Below are 21089 nucleotides of genomic sequence, written 5' to 3' on the forward strand. Positions count from 1 at the left end.
TGAGAGTGAAAGGCATCTGGTGATATACTACACATTCTCCACTAAGAGCGGATGTGGAAAAGAAGAAGATCGTTGTTGATGTTAGACTACCATAGATGAGATTATTTTTACGTCTTTAATATGTTAGTTTGCAGACTTCGGATTGGAGGTACTAAACTCTACTAAAACATTTTTTCCATTTTCTTGAACGATTATTTATAATAAATTGAAAATGGTCACCAAACTAAAATAATTTGAATGTATTTTTTTTTGTGTTTATTATCTTCGAAAAGTAACTCTAATATAAATTATTAATTTTAGGTTATGAATTCACTTCTGGGCAGTTGTAACGTAAATGTGGACCCTATAGATTTTGATGGGTGGACCCCTCTCCATGCTTCTGCTCACTGGGGACAGCAAGAAGCTGCCACTATCCTGGTTCAGTATGGTGCAGATATGGATATCAAGAATTATGTTGTAAGTGTCCTGAGTCAATAGTATCCCTTGTTTCTTGTGACTCAATTCATAGACTTATTCTCGGATACAGTAATCATTATCTCTATTTTTGTCTTATCTGTTTTCAATGCAAGTCTAAAAAAATATTTGATTATTTGTGATTGTATTTCCTTTGCATGTCTCCAACCAACTAAAAATCTAGTTTTAAGCATATCTACATGTTAACTCGGTAATAATTATTATCAAACATTGTACAATGCATACTGATAAATTGCTTACATAAATATCACGAACAATGTTGTGCATTCTTCCGCAAAATGTATTTTTACAATTTTCTTATTCCTATAATTTTATATAAACATACTTGTGCAAATAAAATAAATCTATATATGTCATATTATGAATATTTTAAGAAATCATCTTCGTTATGATAGATTGCCGAAAAAATATTCATTTGAATCTTTATTTCTTTCCTTTATACAAATAAAAAATATAGATTTTTTTTTACATTAACATCTCACTGTGTACAACCCATGTTAAGGTATGCATTTACAGTATTATTTTGTGTAGGTACCTAGTTATAATATTATTTCAGATAATAAATAATTTTTAAAACCAATATGACAATAATACAAAACAAAAAGGAGTAGTAAACCAAGCATTTTTTTTGCATTCATTTTAAAATCACGGAAATATTGTTTGTTATTTAAAACGCTATTATTGTAATATTATTTTACACTTTGTTTGGTGAAACATTTGCCGGTTAGTCTTATTTCTAGTTAGATATTCCGCTTGGCATGCATTACCATACATTTTTTTAGTATTTCAAACTTTCACGATTACGACCGACTCTCCTAGCCGGCAGTCGCAGTGCCATGTAATAATTAACATTATATTTTTATATATAATATCCTTTTATTAAATTGTGGTTAGCGAAAACCACTCATGTCACATTAAATCGACCGTTTTAAAGAAATAAAGCTTCAAACCACAATTTTGTAGAAAGTAGTTTTATTATTTTTAATATGTTTTAAACCAATTAGTTGGATCTTATGCACATTCTGGCATAAGGATTTAAGCCAATAGGTGTTCGGGACTCAAATCCTTTGGTCAGAATGAACATAAGACCCACATAATTAATTAAAAACATTTTTAAGATAGTAAAATATTTTTTTCCCAAATTGTAGTTGTAATTTTTTCCTTAACACTGCGCTAATCAGTCCTTGCGAATAACCCATTTTGCGGTAGTTATGCGAAAACTATATTTTATGAACAAAAAATATTTAAGGTTTTATTTATGGAGTCTTCTTTGATTGTTAGTAATTTTGAGAAATTCTTTGTATGTTCTGATATATTGCTTATTTTATTTTTAAAATGTGTTTTTTGGCGATCATTGTAGGTTACCATTGGAAGGAACAAATTTAATTATCCAAATAATATCTTACCTGGCTCAGCTAATACTGGGCCATTATTTTTAGTACAGGGTGTCCAGTGGCAAATTTCATATTTTAATATTAAATAACTTTTGAATACAAGTAGCAAGAGAGGTATGGAGTAGAGCGTTGAAGTTGAAGTTGCAGGTAGTGTGGATTTTTTATTTACCATGGATTGTTGGTCAGAAAAGACGCGTGCGTTCACTATCGCGGCGTACATAATAACAAATTTTTTGCTTACTGTGGCTAAGCGTAAGTTCTGTAATCGTTATAATATTCGCGAAATGCCTTCAATAAAATTAATTCTAATTTGGGTAACCAGATTTAGAGCTTCGGAGACAACTGTCAACAGACGTTGCCAAGGTCCAGCTCCATCTGTTTCAACTGATGAAAACATCCGTCATGTCAGTGATTCGGTCTTGGAAAATCCACAGATGTCACTAACGAGGCGCTGTCTGTTTTAGGAATCGCTTAATCGCATGAAACAAAATCCAAATAGTCAAAAAAATTGACCATAATGACTATCCAACAAGATAAGCTTATGCCGAAAGGATATTAAAGACTTTTTCTATGGAAACATGACTGAGCAACATCTTTTACCGTGGTTAAGCACATTTTCACCGTGAAGGTTATGTGAACAAGCAAAATTTCCTTTACTGGAGTTCACACAACCTGAAAGAAATACATAAACAGTCATTGCATAGCTAGAAAGTAACTGTTTGGTGCAACATTTCAGGTAGAGGAATCATTTGCCCATATTTTTTTATAATTAATGTGGCCAAGTGGTGACTGTAAATTCTGAGAGATATTGTGAGGTGATCAACAGTTTTTTTAAGAAGAACTTTGCAATAGTCCTTTCTTCAACAGAAACACCTAATTTCAACAAGATATAGGGCTGCTGTGTATGCGTCTTAATGTTGTGAGAGATTTCTTTCCAGGAAAAGTTATCTTTCGGTTTCGTGACATCTCCTGGCCAGCACGATTGCCTGATCTAAGTCCGTGTGACATATTTTTGTGGAGCTACCTTAAGAGCATTTACCAAAACCAACCTGCTACCACCACAGAACTGAAATAAAATGTTCAGGGCAAGGTCGTGAGAATTTTGACCAATCTCTGCCAATGCGGTTTTGAAAATATGCGCGAAAGATTAAAAAGTTCTTGCATCTTAAAGGTTGGCTGGCATTTAGAAGTTGGGAAAAAATAAAATCCGCATTCATGTACTTTATTTTGCTATAATTTTTTAATGTTTGTACTCTGCCACTAGACCTCTGTATATACGCTTAATTATATTTGAGTCCCTTCTAATATATTGATGCTTTCCTCCAGAAATATGTAGAAATAACAAATATCATTTTACTCGAACTTTTTGTTAAAAATATTTTGAAAACCAATAAAATGTTTAATTTTGATTTTTATGTATTTATGTCCGCCAACGTTATATTTACACTGCACAGAAGTTTTATAAGTGTATTCACAACATTTTAACCACAATACTTATGTGTGCAGAAGTATTTCAATTGGTTTTTTATTTTTTTATTTTTGGTCTGTATGCAAAGATAGGGTGAAATGGCATTCTAACCCCTGCCTACCCCTATGGCGAAAAGGTGTAATCATTTGTTTTATTTCAATTGAAAAATGTATTTAATTTTATAGCAATTAACTTCCAATTGCTGTCCTTGAAATTTCAGTAAAATAATTAAGTTAAAATAGTTCTGCGTCCAGCCGACGATGTATACATAACTTTAAATTAGTCAAGATTTTGACTTTACTCGTATATTAAAAAAAAAAAAACTCAGAACGGGGTTGATATTGTTTCTCTATTCAGAAAATTCATTCATTATTTTAAAACCTTTTTATTTTCATATCAAATATCTTGGATCTGTCCATTAATATACTAATTTATTTAAATTTTTGTTTTATAATAGTTGAAAGTTATATCAGTTTATTTCGTTCAGAAATTGTTTAATGGATACAATATATCTTTAGATTATATCTAATATTAATAAAAAATAATATGGTTTCCCTAAAATGTGTTCTTTTTATCTTTTGTTGAGAAGTTGAGTTGAAATACAGACTACTTATTAGCTTTTAACAAACACCGAGATGCTCACCCCACCGAAGCGGTAGTCTAGCGAATACGGATGTGTTGTTACATGTGATTAGTTCTCGTCATTTACTTGGTTTGTACGTCAGTACTTTGTCAGCCCATGGACCTACATAAATTCCGGTCACAATGCACTAGTAGGAGATTTATTAATGTTTTTTAAGACAGTCAGCTTGATTAATTTCTTCTTAAGATTGAAAATTTTTTGTAAAAAAATTATAAACTAATACATTACAAAATATCTAATGACTTAGATAAAATTATAAATAAAGTTATCAATGAAACTTCTTGGTTTAGTTTTACTTTTTTATTATTTTGACCAACGAGCGCTTTCGCCTAAGTAGGCATCTTCAAGACTAGTGAATTGTTTACAACGTTTACAGCTTTTATACTATTCTTAACATATTTTGGAGATAAGAAGATCAAATAAGTATTTAAATAGAGGACAGAAAACATAAATATTTACAACTAATTTGTTAAACAGTTTGTTTTTGGAAGTTTTTGGACCAAAATTGGGACTAAGCCTTTATTATTTAAAAGGTGTGAAAAGAACACATGGCGAAATAGAACAGAGTGGGAAATACACATTTTAACAGTAGCACAATACTTTGATTTTTTGACAGGGAAGTTTACATACCTATAGATGAATGATAAATATATGTTAATACCAAAATATGTTAAGAATAGTATAAAAGCTGTAAACATAAACAATTCACTAGTCTTGAAGATGCCTACTTAGGCGAAAGCGCTCGTTGGTCAGAATAATAAAAAACTAAACCAAGAAGTTTCATTGATAACTTTATTTATAATTTTATCAAAATCATTTACTATGGAGTTTTATCAAGAAATATCAACAAAAAACATCAACAAAATATCTTACAAAAATTTCATTTTCATTACTTTATATTATCATGTTGAAAGAATACTTCATATTATCATGTTCTGTAACTAACCACATGTCAGATATCTTGTATCTTGCATATGTTTAAATCTGCCATAGTGTTGAGAGAAAATTATATACGTAATTAAGATTTTTTTTCATGTTAATTGTAAAACTGTAAAAACACAAAATTCAAAGCATTATTTTTTTATCTATTAAATGTACGAATGTCATAAAATTGCTGTGCATATAAATTGCCCATCCCTAATTTGAGCACTTGTAAATTCATGAATGTTTTTTTTAAAACAAATTTTAAAAATATGTTTTTTTGCAATTGCGTAAACTGCGTAGTCACCTTTTCTAAAAATATAAAAATCCATACTCGATAAGTCTGCTATACATGTAAAATGCAATAGAACTTCTAGATAAGAATGAAATTATCGCGAAATAATTAGTTGAAACCAAATTTCAGCTTGCGAAAATGCGTATTTGATAGCGGTTTACATTTCCAGTTTCATTTTTTATTTGTTCTAGTTATTCATAAACAATATTCCCACACTGGCTCAGTCTGTGTAGGTTTGTTTTATGAACATATTTGTTATGTTTTTTCCTGCAGGGCCAAACATGTTTCGATGTGGCGATTTCCAATATGATGGACCACCTTGAAGACCTTAGAAGCCGACAAGATACTATGGCAATGGCTCTGTATAACAAACAGAAGCGAAGACCCACTGGCTCGGATGACCTTCAAATAAAACACAAGAAGCTCGACATACAAATAGAAAATAAAACTGAGAACAATGTCAGCAAAAAGACCGTTGGTAAGAAAATCACTAATACTTGGAATTAAATTTTTTTTGTACCGATAGTATGTTGTATGTCCAAATCTTTGTAAATATGTACTGGATTTAACTCACAGGGCGCTCTTTTACTTCCCAAAATCAATTAATGGATAAAATAAGCCAATTCCAGCAACTATTTAATATTGTCGTGTAACAATATCCTTTTAAATAAACACGTTGTGTCAACCTTACTGGGAAACGAGACCTTAAGCACAGTAGGCAAACATGCCTATCACTAGACCACAAGACGGACTAATATCCATTAGATTCCATTTTTCAGGATTTTTACCTGAGAGTGCCATCGAGTCAAAAACACTCGTCCCTGGTTGTCATTCTATTTCGCACACGGAACTGTATTCTTTATTCACCCCCCAGACATGGGGTAGAATTCTACTTTGTCTAAAATAAACTATATTGAGAATGAATTGTAAATATTTATTATATCTTTTCAGAAAAGAAGAATGCAGTGAACACAAACTCGCATAGTGCGCCCCCGAGTGATGGCAAGCCTCCCAAGGTAGGAGGTCTTGTCCCTCTGTCCAGTGGCCTCATCTCTCCAACTGACACATCTCCAGCTGATGATGAACCATCATGGAGACACTCTTCAAGGCAGAAAGTGGCACTACAAAACTCCAGTAATCAATATTTTAATTTCATCTCAAAACATTCAGTTTAATTCATGGGTATTCATCATAATTGGCATTACATTTATCCACTCAACAGACTTTTGATACTATCAGACTAGCTCAAAAATAATTTTGTATTGGTTTTTTTTATCAGTATTATGATAATCAGTTGTTTATTTTTAAAATGTATGTATAGCGTCAGGCTCCTGCAAAGGTCCTTTACATGAGAGTAAAAAATATTTTTTTTCAAATAGTTTCAAACTGCCCAATTTGATGTTGATAAAAGAGCAGATTTGAACAAGTCGATATTGGAATGTAGGTACTATGATCGTATAAAAAATATTAACTTAATAAAACTTTGTGATAAATTATTATGAAATGAAAACCCTTTGTTTTCTGTGTTGTTAATGATTATAGTTTTAGGGGAGAACTCTTCTAAGGGTGTTACAGGGAAGTGTTATCTCCTATAACTATGGTTGCGTTCTTTAAATATAATCAAAGTTAGTCACAATGAAAACGAAGTTTTTATTATTTCCTAATAATTTGTATAAAAATTACTTCACAGATTAAAATAATGAGAAATATTTTTACTTGTATTGTGACAAGTGTATTTACGTACTCAAATCAAGTACCTAAATACCGAATTGCAAATTTTTGTCACTAAGCAGCCATGAGCTAAGCGATGAGTCAAACTATTTGAAAACTTGATAGATTCCTTTCTTTTCTTCGCTTTTGAGACACCAGACGTTTAAATATAAAATTTAGCTAGAATTCCATCTTATGACTATTTTCAACATTAAATTATTATATGGAACAAAATGATACAGGATTAGCAACAAAACTATCTTGGAATTTGAGATTGGTGTCAAAATAGATATTATTAATACTTACATCTATACATATACTGTTGACAGTAAAGAATGAAATCTATCAAGTTTTCAAAATGCCCGTCAGGTGTGTCAGCATTGTCGCTTGACTTATGGCTGTTTAGTGCAACGAATTTGCAGTTTAATCTTTAAGTTTAAGTACTTGATTTAAGTATATAAATACACATGTCACAGTATCCAAAAGGATATTAACTAGGAAATATTTATGGTTATTTTTATAGTGAAAATGAAATTTGTGTATACATGAATTTTATTTCACACTATTTGTTTATAAATTTGTAAAAACCGCTTTGACTTTACTGGTTTCGAAGTTATTTCCTCATTGTTTAAGTCCTGATGATGAGAACAAATAGTGTAAAATGTCATACCACAAAATTAAAAATGTTTTTAATAGTAAAAATAAATATATATCAATGAAATGAACTTGAAACCAGACTCGAATTGATATTGGAAGGCGGAAAATGACAAAGAAGAATGCAGATTTTTTCTCGTGGAGGTTTTATTGCCTTGCAAAAGTGCCCCGTCTTAACAGTGTTTCTCCACTTTAATAGTACAGATTCACAACACAACAATTCACATGTGCTCGATGATATATTTTTTGAGAATATGTGGTTTTCCATGCTTCTTATAACAAATTAGTTCATATTTACTTTCACTAATTTAATTTATAATAATAAAAATGTAGTTCCACCAAGAAATGTCAGTAGAAACTCAATCTATTTCATTAATTTTATTTCTATTACAAAATAATTCAGTTAGATTTTTTTTTTTTTAGCAATTAATGAAAAAGAAAACCCCATTACATCTGACAGTGACATAATCCTGCGACGCACTCAAAGCTGTGAGATCGACAAATTGTAAGTGTTTTTCATAAATTTTTGCCAACAGAATGCATTCTGTCGATATATTTTCAAAGAACACACAAAATAATTTTGATAATTATGATTTTTTAAGCAGGCCATATTTTAACAGAGATGAAGGAATTATCATTGACACATATCTCACCTGAGATGAAAGAATTATAAGGGAATATGGAAGTCTAGGCAAGTCCCTTTGATAATCGCAATATTTTCTTCATAACCTAATTCCTTCATCTCTGGTGAGATATCCGTCAGTCTGTTTAGATAAAATTCTAAGAGGGTTAAATTCCAGTATTAATCTACACATGTTTGGACGTACTTAAGATGTGTTTTTAAAATCAGTTTTGCATTAGACCTGCAAATATTTTATCTCATGTTTCTTTCATTCATTTCATTCCGTTTTTCCAGCACAAGTCATTTACGACTTTTAAGAATTACTGAAAAATAATTTACTACATTATAGTGTACACATACTTCCAGAGTTGTAAAAACGGTGATAATTGTGGATTGTAAATACTTTTTGACTATTTTCAATGATTTCACTAAAAATGTTTTTATATTTTGTATTCATTCAAACAATATTATGTTTTTTTTATTTGTTTTAAAAACAGCATATTAACACTATTTTATGCGTAAAATAAACAGTAACGAAAATAAAAATTTTAATTTGCATAAAATAAACAACAATATTTTTTCCCCATAAATTATTTCATGTTACATAGTCCCAGGACTGGCACTTGAAGAATAGGTCTCCGTCTTGTCTATGTAACTAATGACCAATATACATTTCAATCAATGCAGTGCCCTATCCACCATATTAGGATTTTTTTTTTCTTCTGATAATTATTCTAAATTTAGTTTGTCCTTTGTCCTACACAAAACACATAGTCGATTGTGTTAGTTCAGCGTAGTATTTATATACGCAGATAAATGGTTAATCAAGTCAGTGGATAAACTATCTGACTGATAATCAGAATAATAAAGGTTTGAAAGCAGGAGAGAAAAAAAGGTTTGAAAGTATGAACCATACTCTGAAGAGAAAAAAAACTATTTATTTGTTAAAAATCATTTATATTTTTATTGATGAAGGCAGACAATTTTATTTTGTTTTTGTTTTTTCAGATCACCCCAACAAGATAAACAAAAGAAAGATGGCACATTATCTTCAAATCCATCTCCAGCCAGAAGGTGTGTATTTTTTTTACTTTTCTCTCAGGCAAAAATTTTACAAAAAAAAGATTAACCAAATTTGAAGATATCTATGCCAAAATAGTGACTGATTAGAAAGAACGTAAAAGAGTTTTCCGGGATTTAGATAGGAAAATCTCCCAACAATGACAGATTTCTTTCTTTTGAGATTTTTTAAATTTTGTTTTTATTTTTTTGTAAAATAAAATATAATCATATCAACCCATTATTAAAGAAATCAAAATAGGAGTCCCTTCATTCAGGAATTTATGTTTTAACAGCTCCATGGAAAGTGTAAATGAGATATCAAGCAAAAATAGCCCAACTGAAGCTGCACCTTCTAAAATATCTCCTGGAAATATTTTCAAGAATTTCTTCAAGTAATGTACTGATTGTAACGTGTGTTTGTTTTATGGGTTTTTGAACCCTGCGTTTTGTTTTTGTTTTACAATCCCTTATCAGTATGCTAACTACCATTCCCAACTAATCAGTTTTTTCATCATTAACATAATTGACTTTTTATAAAATTAATCAAGATTACTTAGAACCAGTGTTTCCTACTTAAGTAAACATATACAGTAAAAAAACCTTGTTTTTACATTCCTCGTTTTTACGTTTTCCCGCTTTTTACACCAAAATACTTAGGTCCCATTTTTTTCCTTCTCATTAAATTTTCCCCCCAATTAACGTTTTTCATAACCCCGGTTTTACGTCGATTTTTTTTCATAACTTATTCGATCTGTCAAAAGACGAGCCGCGTGCCGCCGCGTGAATGGATAGTAAAATCGAGGTAAAAAAAAACATGTGTAAATTATTAAACTAAATTCAAAGTTCACATTTGACTAAATAGTGACATGCAGTTGACGCATGTTTAGGAAGAATCAAGTCTTTACATCAATAAATTACGATGCAGAAAGTTTTAAAAAAATGGCAATATAGATATTATTTGATAATGTGAAAAGGAGATAGTTTAAACAGTTATTATAAAAGTGTGAAACAGTCCGCCATGTAAATGACAGTTGAAATTTTGTAGTGCCATACTATAAAAGTGATTCCATATAAATAAAATTTCCCAATATTTAGGGAAAAAATCGTTATATGCATTTTATGTAAATTTTTATTTTCGTGTTTTTAAGGTTAAGTACCTATATAAAATTATTTATGCATGTACTTTTTTAATTCAATAAAAAAATAACACATTGCAGTTTTGTTTGAAAATATAAAAAAAATAAAAATAATACCATTGGTAAATATGAATAATAATAATAAATTTTTCTGCAGTAAATTTAGTATAGTCTTGTACAATAATGATATTTTAATGAAATTTAATTTTTTCCATACATTTTTCATTTCCTCACTTTATAGTTTTCCTCAGTTTTACACTTTTTTTGTTGCTCTCTTGAAAAACATAAAACAGGGGTTTTACTGTAGTATGTAATTATTCACAGCTTCTGCTTTGACTGCATTATCATCTATATACTCGTATCATATTATAATATTCATCAGTACTTAGTAAGAAGCTTCTTCGTAGCTTGGTGCTTTGCTCTGAAGCACTGGAACTTCTGACAATAGGTGGGAAACACTGTTCTAAACAATATTTTTATTTATTTTGCCACAATACTTCATCGTCCATATTTAAAATATTTTTTTCCTTAAAATGATTTAGGTAATCTTAAAATAAAACCAGTGTTCTTAGATAGTATACATGAGTTGTTCGTCTCCCCTAATTTATTATAATATGAACAGTAGAAATGTCTGTGGTCACTGTGTTTTGAATTTGAGTTATACCTGGTTTCTGCATTCGTATTACTACAGCGGTTAGTGGATTTATCTAATAATAGTAAGATAATTAATTACTGATGATAATTTCCAATTTTGCTATAGGAAATTCTTGCTATTTAACTGCCTTTCTTTTTTTTTTAAACCGGTTCAAAACACTTTGAGCATAGTACTTACATAATATACTAGCTAACATTGCTTGTTGTAACAGGAATTATAGTTCTTAGACAAGTCAAAGCCCTGTGAATGGTCACTAACTTATGTATTACAGTTGCCATTGTTACAAGTGTGTCAGTCAATATTTTAAATATATTTTTCAGTTTTACATTGAATGGATTTAAAAAAAATTAAGTTCTATTTTAAAACCTTGTCGAACCTAAATAAATCTCTTGAAGGTATTTTTTGCTGTAATTCATACCTGTGCAACCATGCATCACTAGGCTTCTTGGCCTTTTGATATCAGGTTGGGGAAAAAGTAATTTCGTATTTCACACCCTTTTTTTTTTCAACTAAGTACAGTAAAACCTCGTTTTTACGTTCCTCAATTTGGCGTTTTCCTACTTTTTACACCGAAATATTCGGGACTCATTTTTATTCATACATTCTCTTACAAATATTCCCCCCAATTACATTTTTTTACATTTTTACATTTTTCATCATCCCGGTTTCACGTTTAAAAATTTTCGAAATTCATTTGATGTGTCAAAAAAAACAAAATTATGTCGTAATAATGATGCCGCGGCCCGCGCGCCACCGCGTGTGCCACGCGAATGATGAATAAAAACAGGTAAACAACTAATTAAACATAAAAATATTTACTCACTATTGCATTTGTTTAGATCTTTTGTGCCGCCAGTGCGTGATGAGGAAAGTGAAACGCAGAGAAAAGCCCATGCCAAACGAGTGAGAGAAACTCGTCGATCCACTCAAGGAGTCACTCTCGATGAGATCAAGTCTGCAGAACAACTAGTCAAAAAGAAGAACTTGATAATCGCAAAACCAGAAAATGAGACAGTAAACAAAAGAGACTCTGTAATTTCAGATAGTGAATCGAACAAGGTACTTTAAAATATATTTAACTTTATTAATTTTCACAGCCCTTCAATTACTTGTAGCATTTTGATGGGTATACCGTTTACCTCTTGCCGGCATTTCAAACAGCATTGCAATGCATGGTTAAGTAAAGAGGATTTTGACATACGTTCCACTTTTATATATCGCGTCAGACATGTCCTTTAATTATGTCTACTTTTGACATGACTAGATTTGAGGTTTTCATTTATCTGATTAGGCCAAGTTTTTCATAGTCCTTGTCCTACATCAACATTCATCATTATTATTATAGATAACTTATATAGCGCCATTTTTGTAATATAATAACGTAAATAAAGTTAGTTAGTAGGTTTGCGTCCCGTAGTTCTGACATAAGCTGCCGATAAGGTCAGCTGCAAATGTCCAGGACACCGAGAACCTGATGCCTTGTGAAGTAGGCAAGAATGTTTAAGGCTCTTAGGAGGCAGGTCCGGACTATAGAGTGGATGCATAAGAACTTCCCATCCGAGCTCCCGGACCTTCTGGCGCGTCATCAAAGATGTGTGCGGCGTGGCGTTGTCCTGATGAAATACGATTCCTCTCCTATTCACCAATGCTGGCCGCTTCTGTTCGATCGCCAGCTTCAAACGGTCGAGTTGTTCACAGCAGAGGGCAGAATTGAGCGTTTGGCCATAGGGGAGTAGCTCATAGAGTATTCCCTGGCAATCCCACCAAATACCCGTCAGTTCTGGCTTGGCCATGGTCTGGGCCGCTTCATTGGCTTTCGACCACGATCTCTGTCCCTAGACATTGTCGTAAGTGACCCACTTTTCATCACCAGTCACCATCCGCTTCAGAAATGGGTCAATTTTGTTGCAATTCACCAGCGATTTGCAGATGGAAATTCGGTCCACGAGGTTTTTTGCGTCAGCTCGTGTGACACCTAAACATCGAGCTTTTTTTTAAAATCCAGCCTTCTACAAATGGTTCAAAACGCTTTTATGATCGAAATATGAGGAAGAATTAGGGCGCGGGCCGGGCGGTTAGAACAAAAAACATTGACGTCCCATAGTTATTTGATAGTCCATATTTTAAATGTTTCTTTCTTAAATATTCTTATCAAAAGCATATAAATCCAAAAAAACAGCAATAAATTGTGTTTTTACTTGGAGAGATACATTTTAAACAGTTTTACTACGTCAAATCTTTCTCCTGAACAATTTACTAAATGTGACTTCCAGCATTTCAGCTTTAAGGTTTAGATAATATTAAAAGAATGCCTTTTAGGATCCTCTGTCAAAAAATTAAATTGATATTTATGCGGTATTGCAGTATCACCGATGATATATATTTATTTTTACAATTCTCATATTAAGTGTGTCACGTATTATCCATATTGTTATAGACTGAGGAACCTCGAAGTGGCAATCGAGATAAAGAATCTGATGACAATAATGCTGAGCCTGTTGATACAGAAACGACTGTAACTATTGCCCTTCCAAGAACTTCACAAGTTATCAAAAAAGGTAAAATATTTTTCCATAAGTAGCCTTAAACCCGGAACACCCATTATTGTTTTATGTTTTAAAAGATAATTTTATCAATTAAAGCAGTCTTATTTGCAAAACATTATTCAATGTTGTGTGAACAAAGATATTCTGAATCAGGTAGAATAATTTGTGTATCTGGGAAGTATGTTTACTAGGGATGGAAAGACTGAGAAAGATATTGAAAGGAGGGTGAGTGCCCGAAACAGCATGAACGGTGCATTGAAGTCTATCTTGGCAAACAAATGTTTGTTCCAGCAGGCAAAACTAGCAGTTCACAGTGGAGTTTTTGTGCCAACTCTAATTTATGGGAGCGAAGTATAAAATTGTAAAAAAATGTGAAAGTAGGTTGAATACTGTCAAAATGCGATCTCTCAGGTAATGTGTGGTAGTCTGCATTTCGTGTCACAATGCAATGCTTTATGCATCATTAGGTGCAGATGCAGATAAATTGTATTTTATGATGCGCTGAGAGTCATAAAAGCTTAAGCGACATATGACTATTGAATATATGAATATTGTTGCTTCAATTATTTGTAGCTGAAGTCAAAAGTGATAATATTTTTAATCTAATTGTTAAAAACATGAAAAACCCATAAGCTCTCAGCAGCGCGGGCGAAAAAACTGCCCTTGACAAAAGTCAGATTGCTACTAAATGGCACCTGGGAGAAGTAGCATTAACTGTGCTGTTCGCAAATCTGACGCGTGAAATTGTCTCTCGGTTCCGAATATACCTGCTAAAGAGTGTGTGAGACAATTATATATTTGGTTACTCTTTTACTTCCTACTCCGCAACATGCGACACATTGATAAACTTTGTATAGTATTGGTGATTTATCTCTGATTTTTGATAAAATGCTTTTTTTGTTCCCAATAAACATAAATTATTTCATTAAAATATATTTTAACCATTTTTTAGTAAATGTATAATGAAGGAATACCAAAAATCTTAATTCATAATTTATTCTACTTATACAGCTACACATCACCGGGAAATAAAATCACCTTTGTATGTATTGTTGGGATTGTATGTTTACAGAGGAAGAAAAGGATGGTGACATGAGAGGAGCAACGCAAGCAGCACAAAACGTTATACAGCGTCGCAGAAGACCAAAGAGAAGATCTACTGGAGTTGTAAATGTGGATCTAGATGTAAGGATATTTAATTATATAAATCTTCATAGTAAAATAAATAAAACAACTTTGTATTTAACCACTAATTTTTTTTTTTCACCGTTCGGTTTCAAAGCAAAGAAGCTTCTTCGTCAAGGTTTACGTAACTAATTAATTATTTCCTAAAGAAATAAAATTTACTTTAAAAATAGAAAAAGTTTAACAATAAAAATTTCTTGACTTGTCTTTAACAATAAAAAATCGATTTCGATATCTATCATAAACCAACATATACAGACACAATTATTCATAATTCTTCAAATCATCCAATTGCCCATAAACATTCCCCATTCCATTCAAAGATACATAGGTTAATTAACGTTCCACTAGATAATACTAATTTTATTAAAGTACTTAATACATTAAAACAGATTGCTAATAATAATGGATATATTGAGAACTTAATTGATAAAATATTAAAACAAAAACGCAAACTTATAAACAAATATTTATATTCTTCACCCACAGTATATAAAGCAAATCCACCTAAACAATAGAGGCGGATTATTTTTATAAATGTCATCTTTTGTCAACAATTATCTAATTCCCTACCATCAAACATTGAACCTGCATTCTACACAACTAATTAACGTTGTTAAAAAATCATAAAGACAAAGTCCATAAATATAATAAATTTGGCATATAACAATTAAATTGTAATGATTGCGATTCAATCTACATTGGAAAAAGTAAAAGAAACTTTAATATCAGAGTAAAAAAACACTTGCCTAAATAATAATAATTTTTCTGAATTCGCAAACCATTTTATAGAAAATAATCATAATTTCAATTAAGACACTGGATTAAAAGTACTTCAACTTGAAAATAAAATTAAACAACTTGGAAATCTTAAAAATTAAAAAGCGATTCATAATAAGAAAAAAATAACAAATAACCAAATAAAAAATATTTATTTTAGTCCACTCCTGTCTAGTTTCGAAAACATGCGTCTCAAATTACGACCATTTTAGGGAAAAAAAATACTTGATTTATTAGCTCCTATGTTTAGATTTAGTAAACATGGATAAGATAAAATAGGAAAGAATTCATTAGTTACGTAAACCTTGACGAAGAAGCTTGTTTGCTTTGAAACCGGTCGGTGGAAAAAAAAAAAAAATAATAATAATAATTTGTCATTAAAAACAAAGTTGTTATACTGAATAACCACAAAGTTAGTGCTTCAAATATAAAATGTATGTAAATCTTTATTGTTATAAAATAATATTACCCTTTACTTTAAAAAATATGAACAAATTATGTTGTAATTTGTTAATTTTTATGACTCTCTAGGGGGTGAAATCCAGTATTTTGTCTACAAACATTTGGACAGACTAAAAATATTGTTCAACTAATTTTAATATTAACAAATAACAACAGGGATGGAGAATACCTTCAAGAAGGGAATATGGAAGTCTAGGCATTTACAGGGCTTATGACCTGTCATTGTCTGGTTTAAGTGGCTTCTTTACACACTAACATTCACCATTTTCATAAGCCCTGTGCATTACCTCCGATCTACAATTTTGACAAAAATTTTCATATGGGGGGATTTATTACTCTTATTTGATGTTCCCTAATAATAGGAGGCCAGCTTGTGTTAATAATGTGTTAGATTTGATTTTAAGAACAGTTTTTTCTGTCTCCTGAAAAAGTTTATTTAGTTGATTGGCGGTAATGCACGCCTACCGACGATGTGCTAAAGTATATTAAATATTATTTATGAATACATTGTATATTCAGACACTTATCCACACCCAATGATGAATAAATAAGGGTCTGTGCTGATGAGTAGTAAAGAGTACAAAGTTATAAGACATGAACTATAATCTTAAAAGAGGCTGCAACGCAGATTTAAATAATAAAACAACATTTTGTCTTATAATTTATTCAATTTATCAATTTTGGGGCCATTTTCCATTGATAACCGTGTTAGAAAATGAGAAATAAGGGAGAGCGGAGTTCAAGTATTTAACCTCTTATCCATGAGTCCGCGACACTACCACGATACCTTAACCTGTCCAAATTGTGATTTCAGCATTGGCATATTGATATATTTATCATCTTTTACTTTTAAGCTCTCATTCATTTTATTTTCTAAATGTTATATTAATTTGTTACACAGGAAATAAATGCGGATCAACCCACCAATGACGGAATAGAAAGTGGATCAGAGTCTACAGAACAAGTAATTTATTTTCAAAAATAATTCAGTCATCTTTATTGTGTTTGGCTATATTTCTCTAACAAGTATTATCCTATTTTCTAGAATGCGCTTGATAAAAGGTCACAATGCAGCGATGAAAACAGCAAAATCGATTATAAAGATCTCTGGGAAGGATGTCAATTAGAAATAAAACAATTAAAAGAAATTATTTTAGCCAATGAACGTAAATTAGATGATGCCAGACACTCAATAGAAAAATATTCGAATGTGGTATGTATTTATATATATTACTTCCCTGATCTACTATATTCATATCTAAATATAACTTATGTACATAATTTGTGTGGTCAAAATGCAAAACTGACTATTTCAAAACATACTATGTGGAGTTATATAAGATTTTAAATATATATATTTCTTAGGCAACTTATTTTTTCATTCAAGGATTAAGAATTCCTAATTTCCATTAGGATTCCAAATTTGAGATATTAATTGGGATTATCGGTAGTCAGATGGCAGAAGGGACCATCTGTATTTTTGTCTATGTTTAAGTTTTCAAAAGTTCAGAATCATTTAGAATGGTAATTAATTATTGAAAAGCAACACTAAAATATTTTATTTTGTGGAATTGAGACGTATTTCAGCTCTCCTGAACATTTTTGAAAATTGCAGGTGGGCCCTTCTGCCATCTGACTACCAATATTATGTACAAACGCTAACATAGTTTTTTGCCGATCTTATGTTATTTTTTAGTGTGCCATCTCAATTATAAGTTTTTTATTGTTATAAATAACATTTTTTATACCAAATTTTATAAAATCTTATGGTAGTTAAATGTATAAAAAAGGTCAAAGTTATAATTACTATGGCAGTGGTTTAAGCTGTAGAATGCTAACACACATAGGTGGGATTGATAGCAAACATTATTTAAAGTAAACAATCCTTTAAAAAAAAATACAATTCCTGAAAAAAAAATTAATGGAAATATTCAGTTTTGATTTTTAACCCCACACATATCTTACGCACATAAATGTTAATAACTTGTATTATTGTTTGCTAGCTTACATGTAAACTGTATATTTAACAGATTCTCAATAACACATATAATATGGTATCAGCTTATTTCTGTTTAAATATCTATGTAATTTAATACCACCATGTCTGCTCCCTAGATGAAGTACATGTTGCCTCCAGGCATATACTATACTGAACTATAACCCATGATAAGAATTTATCTTATTTAATTTTTTTAAATGTAATTTGGGTTATTGAAGAGTTTACTATATTTTGTTTCTGTTTTTGTGACATAAGTGTGTTGTCAAAAACTATCAAAGTTTTGAAGCCAACTAGAATAGATGATTAGTTTTTTTTTCTTCACTTAATAATTAATTATTATTTCTCATAATAATAAATTATTCAATATAGAAGCAAGTATGATACATTCAGTAAATACATCACACCCCTGCTTTCTCTATCTCGTTGATAAATGTTGTTAACTCAACACTATGCATGTTCTAGATTACCTCCTTAAGTGAAAATGAAAAGAGAGAGAAAAGAGAAAGGCGAGCTATGGAGAGGAAAATGTCTGAAATGGAAGAAGAATTAAAGGTAAGGTGTTTTCCCCTACCGAGCTTTAACCGATAGAATGGTAAATGTTAAAATTTCACTTACAATATTTCTTTAAAAAGAAAAACAAGTTTGTTCAGGCACACATACCTCTTACCAAAGCACATTATTTAAAATTAGGTGGACTCTTCATGTTACTGATAGGTAACAAGTATGCGTAGTAATAAATAAGTTTTGCTTGAAATAGTATCACTTTTTCTATATTTTTCTTCATTATGCAACCCTTATAACTTGGGTAGAATTATAGTCATGGTTATACTGTATATTTTATTTAGTGATCTATCAATAGTTTTTTTAATGTACGCAACCCACATTTTTTTCTCAATATCTGTGTGTATAATAAATACTATTAGGCAACGAACCTGCGAGAAGACAAATCTGGTGAATTTATTAAATTAATTTCAACGTATTGGAAAATATTTTTAGACATTGCAAAAGCTCAAAGCTGAGAATGAAAGATTGAACGCTGAGAATCGAGCTCTCACTAGAGTGGTGAGCAAACTGACCAACTCTACTGGCAAATAGGTAAATGCCACCGATCTTTCAACCAAAGCACTTCCCCCAAAGCATGGCATTGTTTCCCCACACCCGAGTTATTAATCAGCTTTGTTTGTTTGTCGAATAACATACCATGTTATGTGGTAATTGTAAATAGAATTGTTAAATATCAATGTGGGTCTATCAATGTCTTGGACTAAAGAAGTTACTCGTTATTTATCCCTAATAGGTTTACGGACAGCAGTTAAGAACAACTATTTTCCTAATAATTTGTCAACAGAACTGTTGATCTCATAATAATTATACTATCAATACTTATTCGGGTCTACTGATTTCAAATCCACCTTTCGTTAATTATTTTTGTTTTTCCATCGTTTGACTAGTCACTTTCGATTGACTATAATAATTATTACATTTTTACAAGCTTCAAGTAAAAATCTTTTAACTGTGTATTAGATAATAATTGTTCCCCCATAAGCTTAATTGTATTTTTGAAACTAAAAGTTCAAAAAACAGTATTAAAAAATATATTTGTAAATGTTAAATTTTAAAATTCTGTTACCCTAAAATAATTTTAATTAAGAAAAAAATCGTAATACTTTTTTTATGTGGAGGGTTGAATTTTAATGAGGAAGTTCACCGCTATGGGAAATTGTATATAAAAAATGTTTTCTTACACACCGTAAAAATTAGAGCATTTAAGTTTTTGTACGGCAAAGTATCTCAAAAATGAATGAAAAAAAAATATATAAATAAACTATGTTGCAAGTTCTTCCGAATCAACCAATGATAGAGTGATGCAATAGATTTGCAGTTTCCAGGACGCCAACTCACCAATCAGCAGAACTCACTGACTAGAACTGGTGAAGTAATTTTAAAATTACATTTTTTTTACTTATATGGTTTTAACAAATAAATATATTAAAAAAACCACTGAACTTCCTCATTGTAATTTTTAGTAATTAACCTTTTTCTTAGATCTCTGTTTTAAGCTCAGAGTAATAATTCACCAGAGAAGCCCTTTAGCTCTATTGCACAGAACAAAAGTGCTCCATATTTTTGGTTTAATTTTTAGTTTTAACAACAAACGTGTAACGGACGATTTTGGTTTTGCGCTTGCAATTCTCGAGTACCTACGGCCCGTTGTATTGCTGTAATCTGTAGTTAACTTCGTGGTAATAATCATAACATGGTTTTTCATATGGGTGACTATTAGCCAGAGGCGTGTTATTACTCTAAGGTTTTAAGTGTGTTGAAAAAACTTCATCTTGAAATGTACATATGTATAATATTTTTCCAATGAATCTTCCACTGTTTGAGTATATATTTTTTAATTGTCACTACTGTTAGTGGTCGAGTTTTATTTTTCAGGTCATCTTCAATGAAAAATTTTACTAACAGAAGTTTGTAAATATTTTTTTATTTGTCACTAACAAAATCAGTATTTTATGATTCAATAGTAAAAATTAATTTACATCATTAAAAATCTCATACCGAATGTTTTTGGCGTTTAAAGCTTATATATAAAATTAAAATGACTTTTTTATTTTATGTTAATTAGAGTTTTACATTAAAAAAATCTGGCTTACATTAAAACAGCTTTTGCCATCAAAAGTGATAAAATTATACTAATTTTCATTTTGGATATTTAAAAACCCTCAATTTAAATGGATTTCATATATTTTCATAACTTATAAATCCCAATTTTCTTCAAAAATAAGTACCTCACCCCATCTGTGCACATCTTTTGTGTTTTTAAATCAACAAAATATTGTAATTAAATAATAATATCTTGGCTGTCTTTGTGGTGTAATAACTCACAAACCAGGGTTCCAGGCTCAATTCATAATAATTTAATGTCACTTTTCTCAAGTCTGGATACTCTGTGCTTCTATTCACCACTGTAATGAGATTTTTTTGCCTTTTCCAAAAAATATAAATATGAATACAACTCAAAACTGAACATTTTTTCCTCAACTTGATGTAGCAACTATTGACGTACATCTAAATCAATA

At 30.7% G+C, this 21089-nt stretch overlaps 1 protein-coding gene across 3 annotated transcripts in view; it reads left to right on the forward strand.

The window, feature by feature from the left end:
• The window catches only part of LOC148271910 (protein phosphatase 1 regulatory subunit 12B-like), a 37670-nt gene that overhangs the window by 6223 nt on the left and 10358 nt on the right, over nt 1-21089 (forward strand). Inside the window, exons 4-16 of one of the 3 annotated variants that reach the window (XM_088240763.1) lie at nt 301-456; nt 5469-5673; nt 6147-6329; nt 7983-8064; nt 9190-9255; nt 9537-9635; nt 11874-12093; nt 13472-13592; nt 14653-14765; nt 16909-16971; nt 17053-17220; nt 18469-18558; nt 19003-19101. In XM_088240763.1, coding sequence (XP_088096889.1) covers nt 301-456; nt 5469-5673; nt 6147-6329; nt 7983-8064; nt 9190-9255; nt 9537-9635; nt 11874-12093; nt 13472-13592; nt 14653-14765; nt 16909-16971; nt 17053-17220; nt 18469-18558; nt 19003-19101 — 1665 coding nt within the window. The remainder of the gene's footprint in view (nt 1-300; nt 457-5468; nt 5674-6146; nt 6330-7982; nt 8065-9189; nt 9256-9536; nt 9636-11873; nt 12094-13471; nt 13593-14652; nt 14766-16908; nt 16972-17052; nt 17221-18468; nt 18559-19002; nt 19102-21089) is intronic. The other 2 variants (XM_088240762.1, XM_088240764.1) reach the window with 2 other exon arrangements.

The sequence above is a fragment of the Micrasema longulum genome, unplaced genomic scaffold (assembly GCF_059751315.1).
Source record: "Micrasema longulum isolate JH-2025_06_02 unplaced genomic scaffold, ASM5975131v1 h1tg002587l, whole genome shotgun sequence".
Taxonomy (NCBI): Eukaryota; Metazoa; Arthropoda; class Insecta; order Trichoptera; family Brachycentridae; genus Micrasema; species Micrasema longulum.